Raw genomic sequence first — 23,575 nt, 5'->3', positions numbered from 1 at the left:
AATTACAGCCAGTAAATACTTTATAACAACAGGCACCGCACCGTTTTCCATTTGGTGTTTAATATACAACATTACACTTTCGAGATCTAAATCTAATAAAACGTTTAAATATAAAAGATGTAAAAATTCGTAACTGTCTTTTAGATACACTTATTGTTTTGTTATTTCGATATTCTTTTTATAAATCTTCTGTGATTATCTCGTTAGAACTGTAAATTTCTTTACACAAATGTGGAAATATGAATATAATTGCTTGCAATCTAATATATAAAGAATATTTATTATAAAAAAAGTTTATTTGTTTTAAATTTTTATACAATTCAACTACCATTTCATACATATAATCATTTTGATTTATGTTAAACATAAACGAACTTCTTTTTAAAAGAGGATTTCTTTTGTTTTCTAAATTTTCTTATTGATATACCAATTCATAAGTAATAGTATGCAATATATTTGACGCTGCGTTTTTATATTGCGAATTACGTATAGTTAACTTGGAAAATTATTCCACATGTTCAATATAAAAGTATTATTTTTACTTTTAAGTTTACAATCAATAAAGTTTAGAATTTCCCGCAATTTTGAATATAATAATGTAAGATACTCAGATATATTGTTGGTAGAATCATCATATTTTTTCTAAAATATCTGTAATCCGTAAACATGAGATCATTTTATAATATAATTACTGTTATAATAAATAAATTATAAAATCGATTTTTTGAGCTATTGATGAAGTTTGTAAATAATTAATTTTTTACAAACAATTGAAATAGAATAAAATAGTACATATTAAACGATGAATGATAATAAATATTTGTTGCATATACCACACATAAAGGGAACTACAACATACAACCACAAATTGATGAAAATTATAAATATCAAGTGATATTACCCAAATACTATAATGTAAAAAATAAGTAACATACTTCTTTTTTTACAAAATAGTTAACAAACAGCATCAAATATGACAATTTTAAGTTTATTTTTTTACTATTATCATAAAAAATATTTTTAAAGGAAAAATAATTCTTTAATATATCTAAATTAACCGAGGTGAGAATTTACACCTCGGCTTTCGGTGGTTTTAATCTGATTATCGATACGAATACCGGTTTTAACGCGATGAAATTATATAAAGATGGTGGGAAACTTCTTTTTTTATTGGCGTGAAAATAAACAATCTAAAGAATTAATCCATTATTATTCAGAAACTTTAGCTACTCGGAATTCCGATCAGCTAATCTCTTTATATATAGTTAGCCAATTCTTTAATGTATCTAAATTAGGTGGTGGGAATTTCCATGACCAAATTATTTCATATAAGTGATTTTTTTCATTACACTTTTACAACAAACAACAATCTTTAAAGTATTAATTGAATTTTATAATAATAAAACCTCAGATTCGAGGATCAGGCATTTATGAGGATGAAGGTGATAATAAAGTGAATTAACTAAAATTATTACTGGTACGTATTTATATAAAAAAATTTATTTTCATTCAAATATATTATTCATGTAAGAGTTTAAATAATTCTTTAATGTATCTAAAAAACGATTCCTGATTTATAGTTATGAAGAAATAAAAGATAAGTATTCACACGGTAATTTCAGTGTTTTTAAGCTAAGTATCGATACAAATACGGGTTTTTTCAATGTAACAAAATTATATCATGATTGTGGGAAAGAATTTAAAAATTAATAGAATCATTTCGTCACTCAGATTCAAGTGACCAACATAATTCATATAAAATCGTTTCAGAGAGTACAAATCCACTAGATTTGCTGATTTCTGGTTCATATTTAAGAGTAGAGTTATTTTTGAATTTAGCATGTTGGATATCAAAAAAGTTTTATGATAAATGTTATAAAATTATAAAAGACCTTTAATTTCATCAAAGATTTTACTAAAACGATAATGCTGAACTACGATTGAAACTGTGAGAACTTGAAAGAACTGCAGAAAGATTACGAGATGAAAATAACCAACTTGTAAATAAAAATTTAAATCATACATTTAATTTTTACAATAAACAGCAATATTTACCGACAATATTTTCAGGGATAATGATTCTTTAATGTAATTAAATTAAGGTGGTGGAAAAAAATATAATCAATTTATCGAAAAAACAGATTATTTCGCGTTTAATTATAGTAAACCGGTTGAACTACAAAATACACTATGTTTTAAAAAAGTACTTTTAATTTTGTAATTTCGTTTTTAGGAATCATTTCTGCAACCGTAGATTTAATCTCATTTTTTACACGTGTCGTGATGAAAGCTTCCAAGAGATCTTCTGTAACGCGATATAATAAAGAAACAAAGGAATTAATTGAATTTTTATAATAATAAAGCCGACGCACACGTTCCATGCATCGACTTTATATGAGGTTAAAGATGATAACAAAGACAAAACAAGTAAGATTAATACAGCTAAATTTAGTCGGGTGGAAATTCTACAAAACAAAATATTTCATATAAAGACAACCTTGATTCATTGATTTCAATTATAGAAATACTTTTACTTTTGTAATAAATGGAAAAGTTTGAATCCTTACCAAAACTACGGATGCTCCCATTTCTGAATCCGGAGAATCAAATCCTCAAGCTTGATACATCTATAATGAATGATTTGCTCCTTGGGAAAAGAAGGTTAGTATTTATAAATTTATTATCACAAAAAGCTAGCCGTTAATGGAAAGTAAAATCAGATAAAGCAAATCATTTAAGCTTTAAGTAAGCGTTTTTGTTGAAAATATTTTAAAACTGATTCTGTAGTTCTTGATAGTAAATCATACAAATAGTTTATTTTGTTTTTAATTCTTTAAAGTATTTCTTTTTTTTTATCAAGATGCCAGAGTATGACCAACAACGTTAAAATAATTGTAACTTGATATTATAGTAAGAAAAACGGTGTAAAAATATGATAAAATTTTAAACAGTTATAACCGCGGAACAAAGCAAGGAAATTTCAGTCTATTCATGAAAAAAGTTGACAACACAGTTTTTTTGAGTTCATCAAGTTTTATTCACCCCCTGGAGCCAGACCCGAAACCAATCATGAACGCAGCTCTAGGGGGTGCCATCGCCCCAAACTGCCTAGTCGAGAACTGACGTTTCCCCCAGACACCCGGGACTCGGTCTTTAATTAGTTGCCATGCCTCTAATGAGGGGGCCTCGTAGAGATCCCCCCACCGGGACTCCGGTCTTGACGCCACGCCTCAAATGAGGAACCCCAAAGAGATCCCCTACCGGGACAACGGTCTTAATTTACCCCCCTCATCGAAGTCCAATCGGAACAGTAAGGGAGTTCCTGCCCAATCACCGGCAGCGGAACGCCTAAGCGGCTCACCCCTCCTTGACAGAGCTGTCCCAACCCAGGTCTTTCTCAAAATACTGAAAAAGTACCTCATTATTTTGATCATGGTTCTGCAGCCGCGTCCCCCGAGAATTACGAAGGGTACATTTGGCCGCCGTTTGGCAATCCTTACTTAGATGCCCTGCAATCCCACAGCTGTAGAAATTTTCCGTCAAGCGACTATTTATAAATAAAATATAATCAATATATGATTGACATATTAAGAAATTCCAGGTTATAATTACAAGATAACAAATAATATTGGCACGAGGTTAAAACCGCAAATTTTAAATCTGGTGATACAAAAATCTTCTATTTCAACAACTTAAAATATTAAAATTGTTTTCAGCGCCCTTTAAAATGTATAAACTGATACTTCACACGACCACGTAAAGTTCAATTCTTTATAAAAAAATGTTTAAGCAGTCTTGATTACAAAAAAAGGGAAGAAAGAAAAATGTTAAAAAGTGCATGACCTTTAATTGGGTCCGGCCGCTTGGGGTTTGGGGCTCCCAATTTAGTAAATATTAATTTATATGGGCAATTTAACAACAGAAGAAGAAATCATAATGAAACACAACCATCATAGCGATCACAACAAAGCGTTAGTGTTTACAGCATTTTTTGGGGTGGGGGTGCGATTTTGCAAAAATATTTCTTGTAAATATTGTTTTTTTTTTTTAATTGTTTACAAATGTCCCTAAGAAAAATATGACCTTAGTTAGGTGAAATCTCGAGATAGTGAGGATGACCTTTCTCTAAAGCCTCATCCCCCAGACCATTTAAGTTGAAAATTTAATGGCATCAATGCCTCATATATAAAATTAATCTTATCAAGTTTGGTCAAAATCGGTTAAGTAGTTTTGGAGATATAAGGTGATTTAGAGGTCAACACCGAACACACATTCGTACATACGAACATTAACATCCGGAAAATTTTCAATTTTTTGGGACCCAAAAAATTGAGTAGAAATCTCAACTAAATGAGTACAAATGGTGTTTTTTTTATTATTATTTTATTATTACGTGAAAACTAACTTTCATGATAATATTTTTTTATACTAAATATACACTTACTAGCCGGCCCGTCTAACCAGAACCTGAACCCTCAGAGCCCAGGTCGGCCTTGGTGAACCCCAGAGCCAACTCAGGGGCTCCTCGGGGCCTCCCGCGGACTTGGGACCTACCCCAGGGCCGCAGAGCTCGCCATTATCGTGTTTCAGGAGGACGGCGCTTTGGGCACCCACAGAGCTCACTTCGCTCGCCATTCCCGTCTACCCAGATAGCTCCGCTCCTTGGACCCCTGCGCTGTTCGTTATTCTCATGATTGTGAGAATAATACTGAATATAAAGGATTCAGGCTTTATAGAAATCTCAAAAATAAACTAAATTACAAAATACAGAATAACAGTAGTTATGGAAACTAAAGTACTTTCACCTTTAATGACTAAAAATTCATAACTTATTTCTTTGCCATGGAAGCATAAATATAACGAAGTAAAAGGATTTTCCTTGATGAAAATCTTTAATTTACAACTTCATTCTCCTCGGAGGTTAAGAACTAATGAATATTTTTAACATTTTTAACTTTCAAGGGAGCTAGGGCCTTGGTCTGTGGCTTAAAACCTTCCATGTTATAATACGAATGTATGCTGAAAAAAAATCGAGATAAATATATCTACAAACCTTCTCAGTTGTACCAAGAAACATGGGTAAAAATTTGGTTGCGATTGACCGAGTAGTTTTTTTTTATCCCGAACAAACAAATCCCCTGTTTCCCTAGATATAGTAGTACTAGATATTAGTGAACTAATATAATATAGAGATACTAATAGTGTAAGTATAGATATAGACAGATAATCTTACATTCAGATGTAGCGCCTCCTATAACGGACTTCTGAGGATTTACTAACTTTCTAACTCTGGACACAAGATCTATCCTTTCTTCTGGTGATAAAACAGCCACTTCACTATTTGAACCACCAACCACGTATCCTGTACAAAAAAAAAGGAAATGTAGAAATTAGCATAGTCAATTATATCAGAAAAAATTGACGATTTTTAAACTGCAGTCCTGTCAGACTATCACTCATCTTATTTAAAAAAAAACAACATATTAGTAAATCTATCATGTCTTATCATATTAAGATAAACTGATTCAATCAATGTTTTAAAAACCAGACCCACAATATTCGGTGCATTTCGTATAATATTAAAAATAAATTATAAAATAGCAGGCAATGAATTACATTACATCATCATGTGTACACAGACACAAATACAGACATAACTAGCTCGTATATGATTAAAATAATTTTTATTTTAAATTTGAAAATTATTTTTTAATGATCTTTTTAATTATTTTATGAAGCAGCTCCGGTTTTTAATATATCTTGCATTATTCGCATAAATAAATAACTACAGGCAAAGCAATTATTCGTTAATTGATTAGAAAAAATATTAAAAACCTTTTACAACATATTTATGTTTACAAATTTAAACAACAATGTTTGGAATAATCATTCGTATTTTTCGCAAACAATGTGATTTGGAATAATATATATATTTTAAATTTACAAACAATTAATTTTTTTAATCGATCCAGAAAAGTTATCTTTAAAAAAAATAAATAGTTTTTATTCATAAGCGGTAATCTAGTTTACATTGCTACGAAGCAGTGTCTAGTTATGATTATATACCGACGGTTCTCTATTCAAGATCAAGGTATTAAACAAAAAATATTTTCAAAATATAAAAATCTTAGTTAACGATTTTCTACAATAAGTTATGTGAAATAATGTGATAAGTTATGTTACCGGCCAAACTAGATTTTCAGATAAACCAGATCGAACTAGGCCGAAGCGATGAATCTAGACCTATTTAATAAGTTGGTTCAGCCTAAATCCGTTAGTCTTAAAAATTCTGGTTGACTTAAAGGATGAATTAGTTTGATATATAAAGATTAATATTTTTCTAATTTTTTAATTTCATTGGCTTAGTGAAACGCTGATTTTTTAAGCGTGTCAGTGAGAATCAGAAAAAAAATCACTTAATTTATCTAACACATTTGTTTTTTTTTTCGAAAAAATTTTTGGTTGAAAAGATCGTGTACAATACGAAACGACAATGCAGCAACATGCTGCACTAAATTGAGACCCACCCATCTGGTCCGGAATATTATCTGTGTTTGAGCGTGCAAAACCGGTTTAAACAGGTTCCATCAGTTTACGATATATTACTTTATTCTACAAGTGTAATAATAGGCTGAATCGTTTATCCACTCAGAAAAGATTTACCCATCTTCGTGGCGGAGTGGTAACGTCTACGGGAAGTCCTGGGTTCGAATCCCGGTTAGGTAAGCTTCAAAATCCCACTCCCACGTACACGATTCTAAAGATATTTTGGTAAATTAATGAATTAATTTATCATTGCACAAACAATAAAAATATAATACATTAGTTTTGCTAGTCCGAATTCGGACACATTAAAACGGATAGGCTGAACCAGTTCATTCAACAAGCATTATATATCATTTTCAACTAGTCCGATCTGGTTCTCCGAAAATCGGGATTGGCCGGAATGTTCCAGCCAATCCCGATTTATATGTATCCGGATATTAATCGTGTATGATATATCCAAAACTATATACATACTTTGGCGATATATCGCCAAAGCAGCTCCCACGTCGGTGTTGACAAAGAAGGAGAATAAATAATGATTTTTTGAATCTTAGTAGTGATGTCTAGCAGATATGTTTTTTAAAACAATCATTAAATACTAATAAATGTTCGAGATGTAATTTCTACGTAATCATAAAATCCTACCGCTGTAGGTGATGGGGTGAAGGCGAGTTTCTAGCGTCTTAGAAACTGGAACTCTAGACTAAGGAAAGGAAATTCCAGACAGAAAAGCCCTAGTTCTCCAAGGTAGGGCTTGGGCGTAGAGTTAGTAACCCGACTCTTTAAAAAATACCTGTTTCGAAACCGGTGGAAACCAAGGCCCTACACGGCCTTTGCACCAAGGAATAAGCGTAAGTAAAATATATCCAAGCGCATTCGTATCTAGGAACAACCGGTTGAACGACGGATCTACTTCAAACATATTAATATATTACAATATACTTACATGTTTACATAAACACATATATAATATATATATATGTATAAAAACTATCTTGAAACTCAAATAATTCAACATACTCTCAAACAACTACAAACAGAAAAGCTTTAATTATTAATATTAAAAGTCGACTTTCGCTTGATTCCGCTCATCATTCGGTACATAATTCCCTATTACAACAAAAAACAAAAACAAAAAAGATATAAAAATTTAAAAAATAAAGAAAACATAAACCCTAACAACAACAAAACTTGAACAATATAATATTGTTAGGGTTTATATTTTCTTTATTTTTTAACTTTATTTTTTTTTTTGTTACTGTGTTTGGTAGTTGTTTAATAAAACATATTATATATGTAAATATGCAAATAATTACATCTCAATGTGCTACACTGAAATTTTTAGCTAACTACCACTAAATTTATATTGCAATTAAATGAAAATAAACCAATTAAAATAATAAATACGTTCATTCAACTAAGAGTTGTGTTCAAAAAATAAAAAAAGATAATACTTTTTTTAAAATTAAATATGATCAATGGATTACATAAAATAAACAAACGTAATTTTGTTTTAATAAATATAAAAAGCTACTTTTTTTATCGTAATACGTAATGCATACGTATTACGTATGCATTCCACAAGAATGTGGCGCATAGTCAAACGGCAGTTGCATTGTATGCATACATACACAGTCGCGTTTATTGCTGACATCAGTATACGACATCAGTAAACAAACAAGTTAGCTCGCTGTAGGTCAAGACTTGTTTTGACAGATGAGAACATTAACTACGTTTTTGATCTTGTTTTTATAACTATATATTAATACAGTAAAGATATTACTATAAAGTAGCTCTAATTGAATTTTTACAAAGATAACTAGAAATACTAGTTTTTATCGGTTTACATTTAATTATAGACGAAAGCTTTCCAGTTGTTTTTTGGAATTCATTCAATCTTTCTTTCCTTCTCCCTTTATCACTATTCGCTTTTGTCACTACCTTTCTCTCTAGTTTTTATTTCATTACACGCGTACGCGCACATATACACACAGTACACACACCCGTATACACAAAAAAAATTATATATATACATAAAAAACAAAACAAAAACACTGTATCTATTTTAGCTGTGTTAATAAACTTACTTATAAACACCACGTAACATAATTATAACAAATATATCATAATAATCGTTCATTTTCTTCATTTGATGTTACAATTTTATGAACGAGAAAAATTTATAATCATGAGGGTAATTCCTTCCGCCTAAAATTTGGAAATCACAAATCCAGTTAACTCTCCGGTAGCTTAATTTAAAAAGAACTACTATAAAAATTAGTGTTAATTAAACAACTTCATTAAATATATATATAAACAGTATTATTTAAAACTAGGGGACCTACTTAAAGTAACCAGTGCTACTATGAGGTCCTTCCTTTGAGAAAATTCAATCATTAGTAATTTCATTTACTACATTTTTTTAGAGTAAATTAAATTTCAATCATATTTACGTTATATTAATCCGTAACCATATACATAAAAAAAAAAAAATACAATGAAATTATAAACCGTACGGTAAGAGTCTCACAGATATCATTTCTTTCGCTCAAAAAAACTCCATGGGCTTATAAGATAGGAATAAGTTAAGACCGAGTCCCGGCCGTGGGGTTGGGAACGACATAGCCGGACCTGGTCTCTCCTTTCTGCGGTAATGTCTGCGGTCCTTGAGGCAGGTAATGTCTAAGACCGAGTCCCGGTCTCTGGAGGGCGGCTCGGGAACGACATAGTTACTGTCCGTTGGGGATTAGAGACTTAAAAGATCCGACCGGTGGGTGGGGAGGCTGACCGTGCCGGACATACTGACGGTGGGTGGGGAGGCCCCCTTATAGTATAAGAACACTTTCTCGGGCTGAGTTCTACTTAACTGTAAATCCGGCCCGGGGAGTAGGGTTTAAAAAATAATAATTTATTCTACTCAAAAAAAAACAAAAATTTCTGTAATATAAATAAGACTGTTTTTAACAAAACGATACCGATATCAAAAAAGGTAAGACAATACATTTCTATATCAAAATCTGTTATTAATATAGAATTTTCTTTAAAAAAAATACCTGTTAAATATATTTAATAGATAATAGATATACAATAATAGATAATAAAAAATGTTAAAAATAATGTTATAATAAAAATAGAAAAATTTGTTACAAAACTTTTACCGGCCCGATTTCATTTATTAAACAACGAATAATCATAAGAATTGTATTGTTTCTGTAAATGTGATATGTTATACATATAAATGAAATCGGGTTGCAAAGAGTATTCTAACAACTTTTTTCTCTTTTTTTGCTTTATTATATGGAAAGCTTAAACATTTTTATTATCTATTATTGTATATCTATTGTCTATTACATATATTTAACATGTATTTTTTTTAAAGAAAATTCTAAACTAATAACATATTTTTATAATAGAAATGTAGCGTATTACTTTTTTTGATATCAGTATCGTTTTGTTAAAAATAATTTTTTTTCTCGATATCAGTGTATTTTGTTAATTATTGTTTAATTTTTTTTTTACGAATTAACTGATTGTTATCTTATGGATTTATTGCCTTAAAACAAACAATTTGAATTTCACGGCCATTTTTTATTTTTATTTTGTTGATAGTCATATCATTCACATCATACCATATTTTCCCTTCTTTTTAATAAAATTGGTATAATGACTTTTACGAATCTAAAAACTGTGATGTAATATTGGAATTATTACTTTGTAAGTGTAACCCTCGATTTTATCGATAAATTCGATTATACCAATCGAATTTATTTCTATTTTATTTATTTCTATTTTAATAAAACTAGTATAATCTCTTGTAAACTAATATTTTTATTTTTTAAGAAGAGATGGGAATTAAAAAAATTGTTTCATCTTCAGTACTTTCATTTACATAACAGCATTTACTATTAAAACAAGCTGTAGTATATTTTGTTTTAAATTTTATTGTTTGAAGTACATTATCAAGTTTTTGTACGCTAACTAGTACTATCACGTACTGCTATCTAGCGACACGATTTGTAAAGGTTCATTAAAAAAAAAAAGAATAAAATGACATGGAGTTCCGCGGTTCATCGAATGGAAAAAAAAGTTGTTTAACAAAATTCATGGTATTTTTAAAAGTATTCTTTATTACTAATCTACTTGAACTGAAATATAATGTTTTTACCCTTATTTATTTTTTTTTCAATTTCATTTCACTGTTAGGTTAGGTCATGTTTAGAACTGTAAAAGTAGTTCATTGAGTTCGTCGCCTCTTATCGACGAAGTTCTAACGAACTCCGTGATAATCGTGAACCATCATCACATACCTACTTAATGATATAAATATATTTTTTTTGAATCATTAATCCAACAATATTTTATCGTTAACAAAATATTCACCATAGAGTAGAAAAATTAGATTTAAAACATGAATACAGGAATTTTTTCTGTTGATTAGACTAGGTGGGAAAAAAGTCCCTAAGCATGCCTCAATTAGCATACTATAAGTGGAAAGCCTCACTACCATTCCGACATTTGTTTAAATTTAAGATATGCGGATGGATCTAGTAAAACGGCCCACTTTATATCGATGTGAACGTGTCGTAGTCAAGTTTTTTCGGTTGTAACTAGTTAAGTATTGAATTTATCGAAAAACGTTTCAGACAAAAGTTGTAAAACGGAAAGTGTTACACAAAACAATTCTAGTAAAATTTTCATAAGATCATAAATAAACATGAGAAAGATCTGTTACAACAAAAACCAAAAACAATTAGTTTTTTGCAAATTTAAAAAAAAAGTAATGAAAAGGAAGGTTAACACTCAGTAAAATATAAACTTCTGTATAACTTTGCCAAGTTTAATGTAAAAACCTGTTTTTATTAAATTTTACAGACATTTATATATATTGCGATTTTTCACTGTTTGGTGTGCACTGATGAATTTTATTAATATTACGGTCACAAACCATAGTAAAAAATTAAAATTTACGTAAAACTGGATATTACCACCTAAAAGTAAATATTTTTCTATAACTACCGGCATTGTTTAATATATAATTTCGTAAGAACTTTGTAAATAAAGTTTAGTTTTTCGTAATTGGTGAAAGTCCCAAAATATATTTTTTGAAATATGATTTTAAAATTACTAATATTTAAAAAAACGACAATATATTTTGCTACAAAACTTATTAAATTCATAATCACCTTAAGAATATATTCGCATAGTTTTTCCCGATTTTTTGAATTTATTTTTTATTTGCGCAAGTCTTTAATAAACAAATTTGAAAATACTTCGACCTGACAACATTATACTATAATATGTTATTCATAAAGGTACCAAATTCTTTTAAATTTACTAAAAGTTATTCCTTTAGGTATCATTTATCGATAACGGTTTTTGTATTATATATTGTAAAACAAAAGTTATAGGGTTTTTTTTTTATCGCGCCTCTGTGTTGAAACGGTGCGGCCGGCTACCTCGCATCTCTTCACCTAGGCACTATGTAGAGCGCTACTGTTTATTGCGCAAGCTCGACTATTATTGATCTGATCCGAAATGCGTCCATAAACTTTTTTGTGTAAAATTTTCCGCTCTAAATTTTTCGCAAGAATGATTTTTTCCGTAAAATCAATATTTAACGACCAACAGTCAAAATAGTGAAAAAAACGTGGTTCTTAAATTTTATTTTGCTTATAAACAAACATCGGAATGGTAGTGAGGCTCTCGACTTTTAATATTTTAATTAAGGCGTACTTAGGGTCATTTTCCATCTGATCTGGTCGACAGGAAACTTTTGTGCCTATATTCATGTTTTTAATCTAATGCTCCAACTCTGCTTTTAAAAATTCTAATTAAAAACATTTTATTTTTTTTATTACTATTTGTTAATGATAACATCAAGATACGAAAGGTCAAGTAACAAGATAAACCAATCTGCGTGCACGCGCGTACGCACGAATGCGCTGATTTACGGTAAGAAAAAAACAGATCGTATTATAAAAAAAATGTTCAAAAAAGGAAATATTCAGAAAATAATCAGCATTGATAGGATAGCAGTCGACATTTACTGATTATAGACACTCGTGTAAAGATTCTTACAATGATATTAATTATTCTAATCTGCAAAATATATAACAAATAAATCTGTGAAATTCTTATTAAATAAGTAAAACAGTTTAACCCGTTGTTACAAGTAGACTTAATTAACTAACAGTAAAAGATGCCGCCTACGAATTTAAATTCAATTAACCTTCGCACGATCGAATAACTGAGTAGCCAGTTATTCTTATAGGTTCATCAATAAAAAAATTGTTACTTACGTATTAATGCCACCGCAGCTACAGCTTTATTTAAAGACAAAGTAGTCAATCGGATTTCGGTGGAAAATGGGCCGATATAGAGTTTAACATAGATTCAAAACAGTCACTTTATTAATTTTAATAAATGGTTATTTATATTTATTTATTTTATAAATATAATTTAACCGAACTTAACCTACGCTCGCTAACCTTAACTAATTAACAGGAGTGTTTTGATTATTTAAATAATAAATAATTGCAATAATTACTGAATTTATTAAATAAATACTCAAAAAATTACGGTGTTAATTAGTCAAAGTTAGAGAGCGAAGCGAGCGTAGGTTAAGTTTGGTTAAATTATATTTATCAAATAAATAAATATAAATAACCATTTATTAAAATTAATAAAGAGACTGTTCATTTTCCACCGAAATCCGATTGACTACTTTGTTTTTAAATAAAGCTGTAGCTGCGGTGGCGTTAATACGTAAGTACCAAAAAATTACATTAATGATTAATTATTTACATCAAAAATTAATAAATCAGTCACATAAAAAAAAAAATACCTGATAAAGTTGCTTCTTTTTCATATTTTTTCACGTTAAATTCCACTTTTTCAAAATCAATATCACCGTTTGCTGTAAAAGGAGTCACTAATGGAATATAAACACCTTTTAAATTAAATGTTTTTGTAACAGTTGATAAATGTCTTATTGCGTGTGACATTATTTTTATTTATTAAAAAAAAATTATAATTTAATAAAAAAAAAAAAGAGCAAATGTAAATAAATAATATAAATGTACGTTTAGAAATTGTATAATTGATCAATTATAACAGTTTAAAGACAATTTTAACTTTATATCAGTTATCTTTAAATGACGTCATATGTACGTGTTCATTAAAATAAACATAAATTAAAAAATATGCGAGTTATGGATAAAAAGTTTGTCATATAAACACAAACAGCTATAAAGTGTTTGGCTGAGATGATTGTAGTCATCTGAAAATTTTATTGCGAAGTGTATACTGTTCTGTTTCTCCCCACTATTCTGTCAATTCCCCTACTTTATTCTACGTCTAACACGTGCTCAGATGGTTGTTGATAATCCTTGTATCATTAAGAATAGTTTTATCTTTCTATTACAACAAATTATATAACAAAAGATAAATATGATGTAAAATGAAGTGTTAATTTTTTTTTTGATATCTCCAAACTTGAAGCTTGTGCGTGGAATAAGGAAATACAGCGTATGAAATAAGCCATGCCTGACCGGGATTCGAACCCAGGACCTCCGGATGAAAAGCCGAAACGCTACCCCTCACGCCACGGAGGCCGCCTCCGTCGCGGAGGTGGAATGAGCCAGTGCAGCAGAAAACAGTCGAGTAGCAACAATAGCTGAGGTTCGCATATTTTTTGTTGATGCAACGCTGTACTGAAGCGGTACTGGAAGTAAGAGAACATTCACCAGAGAGTTTTGAACACCGCTAAAAACACGTCGAACAATTGCTCGCATTCGTGATAAATTTGAAACCGACGGAACTGTTAAAGATGTGCACAAGGAAAGATCACTGCAAAAATCATTGAACCAGAGAGAGCGCGGAAGTGGGGTGAGCCGGTCAAGTTTAAGACGCATTCTGAAGAGTGCAAAGTGGAAAATATACATATCAAGTTTGCTATGCGCGATGAAAAAGGAAGGCCCAGATCGAAGAGTGGAGTACTGAGAACGGTTTCAGCACACGGTTGGGAAGGATGAGGAATTTTCAGCGAAGTTTGTGTGGGCTGACAAGGCGCAATTCGAACTCAACGGTACTGTGAACCGCTACAATTTTATCTTCTGGGTTCCTGAAAATGCTCACGCTCATGCGGACAGGGCAGGGCAGTGAATCTATCGGGGGTTGCTGTGTGGTGTGTTCTGTCAGTATGTGATTTGATTGGTCTCTTCTTCTTCGAGTGTACCGTAACTGGGGTGGCGTATCTTGATATGTTTGATTGCAACAAGACGGAGCCCCGCCTCACTACCATCGAGATGTCAGGTTGTACCTCGATAAAACTCTAGACGGACGGTGGGTGGGTCGAAGAGGTGCTGTTTAAAACTCACCTGGGTCTCCTGATTTGACACCTCTGGACTTCTACCTCTCGGGGGACCGTCAAGAATGATGTGTATCGACAAAAGCCAGCAACAATCGACGAGCTACGTGAAAAAATCGTTGTCATGTGGTACCATTACGCCAGATACACTAACAGCCGTAGATAGTGTGCAGTTCGGCGCCATTGGCGTTATATAGGAGGTGCTGGTGGTCATTTCGAATACATATAGAATAACCCTCTATCAGTGCCAAAACTTTTCTAGTGAACATTGTCATGATATGGACTAGCAAACAGTGAGCACATTTATATATATATAATATATTTAATAATTAATTAACAAGCGGTAAACTCGTCATAAATCAGCTGATTTCGAAGTTAAAGTTTTCAGGTTCAAATTCTAATAAAGGTAGTTGCTGATATTCAGATTTGAATATTAGATCGTGGATACCGGTGTTCTTAGGTGGTTCGATTTCAATTAACTACACATCTCAGGAGTGGTCGACCTGAGACTGCTCAAGACTGACGTTCACCGGTAAATTCACAGATATTGTTGAGTCGCTAATGCCCTTAATTGTTGATTCGAATATAAATAAAAGTATAAAAAAAAATAATAATTTATTATTATTTATGATATTAATAATTAATAACTTCATTATAAGTTATAATTATTTTAAAAATTAGGATTTTTACTTTTCTAGCTAAGTTCTAATAGCATAGCTATAAAGTGAAAGTATAACGATCGACCATAATTTTGAATATCGGGGTTTTTGCAAATGTCTTCGTTTCAAGACCCTTTTGTCAAAAAAAAAAAACACAAAAAAAAGTTATAGAATAGTCCGCAAGATATATTCGGATTGGCTGAACATATATTCTTCAAAATGGCTCAAAAAAATATTCCTCATTGCAGGCATTTTATTTTGGAGAAAATTAAAAATTATTTTAAAATTAATTATTTTTTTTAAATTATAATTTCTGTAATTGTATCTATTTTCAACACAGATCAATTATTAAAAATGTTATGATGTAACTGTTGAGCAACATAGTCAAATGAAACCCAAAGGTTTTTATAAAGAACTGGCAGACCCGGCAATGCTTCGCTATTGCTAGATTTTAGTGTGTGTGTATATATATATATATATATATATATATATATATATATACATACATTAAATGAACACAACTGAATGTTTGATAAAACATTAACAAAATGATCATTACGGAACTTAACAAAATTTAAATTTTTCCATTTACCCTTTCTCCCTTTTCCCTTTCCCCTTTTTCCTTTTTCCTTTTCCCATTTTCATTTTTATCAAATTCTCCCCGTTTTCCACTTTTCATTCCCATATTTTCCCCATTTACCATTTCCTTCCCTCATTTCGCTTTCTCTTGTTTGTTTCCTTTCCCCTCTCCCCTTTTCTTTTTTCTCCTTTCCCTTTTTCATTTCCTTTTCCCCGTTTTCCCCTTTTTTAATTTTCTCCTTCTTCCCTTTTTTCCTTTTTCCGATTTTTCCCTTTCTCTCTTTTTCCCCGCGCGTAAATCGGTCCAGTAGTTTTTTAGTCTGTAGCGGACACACATATCGGAAACACTGAAATGGAATCGTAAAATATTTAGTGTTGCTTTTAGTCCAACAGATAGCGCTGTTTTTCAAAAAAAGCATGTTTTTTACCTGTTACAGTTGTGACATCTTAGGTATATAAAAGCACGCGGGTATTCGAATACAACGTTGTGTCATGTGATAATCTTATTATAAAATTAAAATTTTGAACTAACGAACATTTACATTTTTATTTATACAGATTTTTACTTTATTTTTTTTTTAGTTATATTTTTAAACTACTTCATTTTTAAGATAAAACTGTTATTTGATCAGCCAGGCCAGATCGGGTCCAAAATTTATTTAATGAGTATTTCGATCTTTTTAGAATTGTTGGTCAAATTTTCTTCACCTACTTGGTCAATCAAACCAATAAAAACACTATTTTCAGTAATAATAATTGTATATTTTTTAAAATATTTATTTCATTCAGTTTCTGGTGACAAATCGGAGAAAATCTATGCAACAAGATAAAAAAATCATTGGGCCGGTGTATAAAATAAGTCCTACGAATTTCATAGTTCATATTTTTTATTTTTAAAAAGTTTGATGAGAAAAAGTTATCCATGATAGTATTTTGATACAGCAGACCTCTGGGTGATAGAAGTCAGCTGACTCCAAGAAAACCTTCGATATTTTTTGGAATATATATCTATTTTTATAGGCTTTTAGAATAGTTATAATTACTTATTTTTCAATGAAAAGATTACACTTAAATAAAAATTATCAGCATATCCCCAAGCAGTAATATCAGATCTTAAGATCGACTCAAATAATGTGTAATACACAATTTTTAAAACATATTTAGTGAAACTACGGTATATGATACATTTTACATTGTATACTACACAATCGATGAGAAATAACATTCATTTGCTTAAACAAAGTAAAAAAGTTCATCAATAGTAATGCCTAAATACTTATTCTCGGATTTATAACTAAAAAAGGCAATTTCAGGAAGGTGAAGAATTTTGCAAACAAATACAAGTATGTGTTTTTAAAAATAGTGTTTTTAATTACCGATTTCTGTCAACGAATGTGCATTACAGCCATCATTTTTTCATTAACAATTAAGCCTTGATCATGAGTCCAAAGTATCAGTGCATCTTTCTGCATATGAAATACAGCGCGTTCATAGGACGCATTTGCTACGACTAGAGCATCACCAGCGAACTGATATAACCTACAAAATTTTAAAAATTTATTGATACCAATTGCACTAACTAAATATAACAAAGATCCTAATATGGACCCCTGAGGGACTCCGGAATCCACGTGAACTTTATGATTCAGTTTTTTTAAACTTTTACACAGAAATTTCGGTTAAATAACTGTGAAATCAAGTCAGCACACGTGCACCAATCTCGATTTCTTTAAGCTTCCTTAATAATACTGAATGAGAAAGGACATCAAATGCTTTATAAAAATTGATAAACAAAATTAAAACATGGTTTCCCTTATCCAAATTCACATTTATATAGTTAGATAAATCTGAAAAGAGTTTATTTACATCCAGGGACTTCCTGAACCCAAACTGGCTCTTTCAAAGAAACCCATTTTCTTCAACATATTTACATAATCTTTTATTTATACACCGTTCAAAAATTTTATCCAGAACAGAATGAACAGAAATCCGCCTGTAGTTTGTCTCATCACCGTCAAAACCTCGTTTGTAAATCTGGCGAACGATAGCAAGTTTTTAGAATATGAAGATATCTTCTTTAATTGAAGCATAATAAATTTACAAATTAAAGCACTTATCACCCACAAACGTCAGATCTGAAACTCTTAATTAATCAACATCAGGAGATTTTTTTTTCATTTAACGAATTTACGAATTATGATAAATCAGAATCTTTCTTTTATTTAATAAAATTATTATCATCATGGCATTAAATATAGTTTGATTTTTTCTTTTGCAAATGCTAAATAATAATAATAATATTTTAAAATTTTATTTAAAAATTAATTTCGTTGTATTATTTCAGTTTTAAAATATTTTTAATTTTTCCGAACAGCGCCAAAAAAAATTTAACTATTAAAAAGGTTTTTTCCGACAAAAATAATTAAGAAAAAAGGTTCCTTTGAGTTTATCACTCATAAATACTGGTGGTCGTTTGAACGAATACAATCCCTTTCTTTTTACGTGTTATATATTATCTCTAATTCTTTACAAACAGCAAAATTATTGTAGTTCACCTTATATAAAAACAAGTTTAATCCTGAAAAAAAAAATCCAGGAAAAAAAAAATTATTTCTGAAAATGGCATGAGTCAACAAAAATAAACATTATATGCCGACTGGGTTCAATGATTGCATTGATTTTCAACATTCTTTTTTTAACATTCCACTTAAGTCAATACTGATAAAAAAATACTCGTCTTGATTATTGATGGACAACTTGTGCTCCACGTGGTGTAGAATCTCAACTTTCCCGCACTCACATTTTCATTGCAATCTTTTATACACATAATAAGACACACCAGAGCAAAAAAATAAATTCATCGTTCAATTAATAAGTAAACGCTCCAAATTACGATTTTCTTGCTTTAATAATTTTTTTAAATTTTTTTCTGTTATTCTATCCTCTTATTTTATTTTCTAATTCCTACGTTTTTTCTTCTCCATCTTGGACTTTGTTTTATATTCGCTGGTTTTCAAACTGATGGCAAAGTCCTTGGAAAGTTTTTCCTAAAAGCTTCTAGTAAGATTTAGCAGTATCCAAATTTTTTTTTTTTTTAATATTATTAATAAAATTAAATATAATAATCTTTTTTATTGAATTATTAAATAACAATATATTTTTTAACTTTTTATTTTAAATTTGTATTAAGTTTTAAATGTATTGATGCAACTGCTTATCTCTCTGTTAATAAAGGTCAATTAAATTATAATGGTTTCTATTTTGATCTGATAGTATATTCTATAATCATGAGAGATGGGCTTTGTACCTAAGTGCTACCTAGGAGATATGGAATCTTGGAATGGCATACCACGTAATAACTGAAAATTCTTGATCGACACATCCCAATATCACAGTCTTGTGCCTAAACTAGATTATCTAGTTTTTATTTCAGTATTTTTTTAGTATTTAATATGTCCTCTTCGAGCTTTAATAATAATTTAAATTCTTTTAGGTATTGTATTAATAATTTTTTTACATATTTTTTAATCTATTGATCGTGAAACCACATCTTTATAACATCACCAATCATCTTCTGTTTGGTAGTGTAGTCCATTTTCCTCAGTCTTTTCTTTGCAATTGCCTAAAAAGTTTCAATCGGGTTCAAGTCTGGTGAATTTCCAGGCTAAACACTGAATCCCGTTTTGTGACGTGAAAGACATAACTTTCTTTGATGAGTGGCAGAGGGCCAAATCTTGTTGATAAACAGCGTTTTCGACTCCAAGTAAAACTGCAAGTTTTTGAAGTTCTAGTAGAGGGCCCTATTTTCCAATAATGGGATGTATTTTTCACAAATTCTCATCCCATAAATGCGTGTACTAAAATTTTAGTTGCAAAGTAGCTGAAGCATCCCCAATAATCTTCTTTAAAGGATGCTTTAAAGAAGTTGTTGATGTATTTTGACAAACCCGCTCATCATCGCTTCTTCGCACATGTGACACGCTTACGCCCAAAACTAGAGAACAACTCTCGGCAGAGAAAAGGACTTTTCTCCAAGTCACAGCACTCCAGTTTTTGCATTTTTTGGCCCAAAGAAGCATTTTCTTCGTGGCGTTCTTAAGAAGTTGTTTTTTTATAGGCCTTCGTGCCTTGCAACCGCTTTCCAGAAGTCTTCTGCGTACAGTAGAATCGTGAATTTTCACACCAGTCGATTTTAAGCCTTTTTTGCTTTTTCTGAGGATTAATTTTACTAATTCTAATAAAATCATATTTTATGGTGATTTTACGTTTACTTCCCCTTTTCGTTGGGATGAAATTGTACCCATCTAAGGATTTTATCAAATGATCTTTTTAACTACACCTAGACTAACCTTACACTCCGATGCTAACTGAGTTATAAGAGAATGTTCATCGAGTGTTATTATCTTGCTTCTTTTCTTAGGAGTTAAATCCATATTGCTACTTTTCTAAATTTATTAATGAAATCAAAAGATCACTTACACTAGAAGAAATCAAAATGAAATATTACAACCTTGTGCAAATTAATGTGAACAACAGTATATTTCAAAAGTAATCATATTCATATTACATCACCTCAAATTTATCACATCAGTTTTTTATGAAGCAATACACATAACCTCTCAAAATAAACAAGATATTTTCAGGCAATATTTTGAATGGAGGAAAACAACTCTATTATATCTGGAATACAACATAAGTAATACATAACTAAATAAATACAACATAACTGACTAAAAATTACTTCTTGTTCACATTAATTATAACAAGACTGTATTATTAAATTAATATTAAATATGTTTAACAATGGATTGCTCTTTTTAAGCAAAATTTCTTATATTTATAATTTATTTCAGCCAAAATCTAGGAAATAATTCAAGAGTGAAAAATATTATTTTAAGAAAACGTGTTTATTCGAAAAATGCACTTCACCATTACAACTAAAGTTAAATACTACTTTCAAAATTTTAAAATAAACTTTGTTGGTATTTGGCAATAATCCACTGACCTCCTAATTACTGTACAAATGTAACGAGGCTAATTGAAGTTTGACTGGATTGCAGTTAAGAGTTACGCTGTTGTACATATTTATTATGGTTATTTTCAAGTAAAAGTACTCGATAACTTCATTTTTTACAAACATAACTTCTGTAAGTTACTGTGCTTAATAAGATTCGTATTAAGTTTCTCGAGTTACTGAACAGCAGTGTATACAAGTTAATTGACCCATTCAGCCTTGCCTCGCCCACATTTATTACGTATTTCGGCTTCCGAAGTGAAAGTAAAAAAGTAAACTATATTATAAAAAAATTATCTTTTTAATTTCATTTAACATTAATTTATCAATCATCTTAAGTGAAATCTTTTTTCAAATAATTCGAAAAATCTTAAAACGCAATCAAAAATATTCCACGAAAAAATTTGGCAGTTATTCAATTTTTTTGTATTTTATTTTATTTTTATATTATTTTTCAAGATTATACTTCCTTTTCTTTTTCCTGTTTAGCCTCCGGTAACTACCGTTTAGATAATACTTCAGAGGATGATGTGTATAAGTGTGAATGAAGTGCAGTCTTGTACATTCTCAGTTCGACCATTCCTGAAATGTGTGGTTAATTGAAACCCAACCACCAAAGAACACCGGTATCCACGATCTAGTATTCAAGTCCGTGTAAAAATAGTTGGCTTTACTAGGACTTGAACACTGGAACTCTCGACTTCCAAATCAGCTGATATGGGAAGACGCGTTCTCCACTAGACCAACCCGCTGAGTTTTCAAGATTATACTGGCTGACAGTAAGCTGTACAATCAGTTAGTATTAAGCAGTTTATTTCGCTCAGTGAACATCATTATATGATCACACCAGATAAAATGAAAAGTTACTAATCTCACTTTGAGAAAATATATATTTTTTTCAAATCTAGGAACATAATTTACTTAATATATTTTATCATAAACAAAATACTGGAACGTTTATTATTTAGGTAAATCTTAATCCTTGAAAAAACAAATAAATGTTAGAATTAACCACTATTAAAAATTTAATCGTTTCAGTAAAAAAATTATATAAGTTTTGTGTAGAACAAAAAAAAAAAATTGAAACTTTCTTTTAAGTATATTCTGTAATTTATTATTTACCATTCGATAGCAGTTCAGAAACAACCTAATTAGTAGTTACTACGAAATTATGCAAGAATAGTACAAAAAATTACAGTAATTTTATACTTATCCTTCAGAAGCAACCGCAAATATGCCACTGACCCTACGTAAAACTCAAATTACATTTAATTCAGAGACGGTAAACTAGAGTAGACTGGCTTCCGGTATTTAGTTTCTTATTAAAAAGATTATGAAAGATATTTAACCCTGTAGTGTTTAAATACTGCAAAAATGTTTATGCTAAAATGGTATAAACTATTTTAATGAGTGTTCGCGGTTCGGTTTGAGAGATTGCACACATAAAATTTCTTACAAATGCAATTTATTTCTCGTAAATAATTTATAAAAAATAGCAATTAAATACAAAATTAATTTAATAATAGTTAAATTATAAATTCCAAAATATAGTACCGATTTACTAAAAAACTTTATAATTACTAATAGAAACTAATACTCGATTAAAAACAAGATAATAAAAAAAATCAACAATTCATTCAAAGCAAGAAGTATTCACTTTTACTATATACAAAAGAACTACCCTACGGTTTATGAATGAATAGAATACCGTAATTTTTACTCATAATTACAAATAACTCACCGAAGAGCTTATTGTTTTCAACCAATGGCCAAAATGAAATACTCTTCCCAGTTTTTTATCAAACACTTACTGTGATCGCTTTTATTGCACACTACGCCAAACTCGAATTTGAAAAAAAAGTCACTCCGCTGGTCCCCGGTAATATTTAGATCTCCTGAACCTTCTAGTACCCGAATCGTCTCCCTTTTTATTGTTCAAGGGGAATAATTTCATTTTCTGCGCCTTCTACGCTTTTCTATAAGTTCTTTTGTGGAAATAATTGCTTTGTCGTTTCTTCTAGATTTTTTTTTTATTTTTCCCTTTTCTTCTTTGAAAAAGCTTCTCTATCCGTTACAATAGAAAATACTTCAGAGTGTCTGAACGATTTTCTCACTACATAAGAAAATTTTAAGATATTCAAGACGCGTCATTAAGTTTTACTTGATGTGACTAACAAATAAAGAAATAATTATAATTAATAAATAAATACCCTTATTATTATGTAAAATAAAATTAACGCGTTATCTGTTAATTATATTTATTACTTTTATTTGCTAGTCACATCAAGTAAAACATAATGACGCGTCCTGAATATATTAACATTTTCTAATGCAGTGAGTTAATCGGACAGAGCTCCTGTAAAAACGAGATGTGTTTACATTGCGACTATGCGGGAAAGAAAAATCGAC

The 23,575-nt window shown here is 30.2% G+C and overlaps 1 protein-coding gene across 1 annotated transcript in view; it reads right to left on the bottom strand.

Annotated features, from left to right (window-relative positions):
- The window catches only part of LOC142329826 (4-hydroxy-2-oxoglutarate aldolase, mitochondrial-like), a 47,035-nt gene extending 33,240 nt beyond the window's left edge, over nt 1–13,795 (bottom strand). The window contains exons 1-2 of the mRNA XM_075374680.1: nt 13,391–13,795; nt 5,234–5,362 (exon numbers count right to left, since the gene is read on the bottom strand). Coding sequence (XP_075230795.1) covers nt 5,234–5,362; nt 13,391–13,550 — 289 coding nt within the window. The 5' untranslated portion in view covers nt 13,551–13,795. The remainder of the gene's footprint in view (nt 1–5,233; nt 5,363–13,390) is intronic.
- Between the last annotated feature and the right edge of the window lie 9,780 nt (nt 13,796–23,575).

This window comes from Lycorma delicatula, chromosome 9 (assembly GCF_047948215.1).
Source record: "Lycorma delicatula isolate Av1 chromosome 9, ASM4794821v1, whole genome shotgun sequence".
In the NCBI taxonomy this organism is placed as follows: Eukaryota; Metazoa; Arthropoda; class Insecta; order Hemiptera; family Fulgoridae; genus Lycorma; species Lycorma delicatula.
The sequence above is the reverse complement of the archived record's forward strand: the minus strand, read 5'-3'. Positions and strand labels throughout refer to the sequence as shown.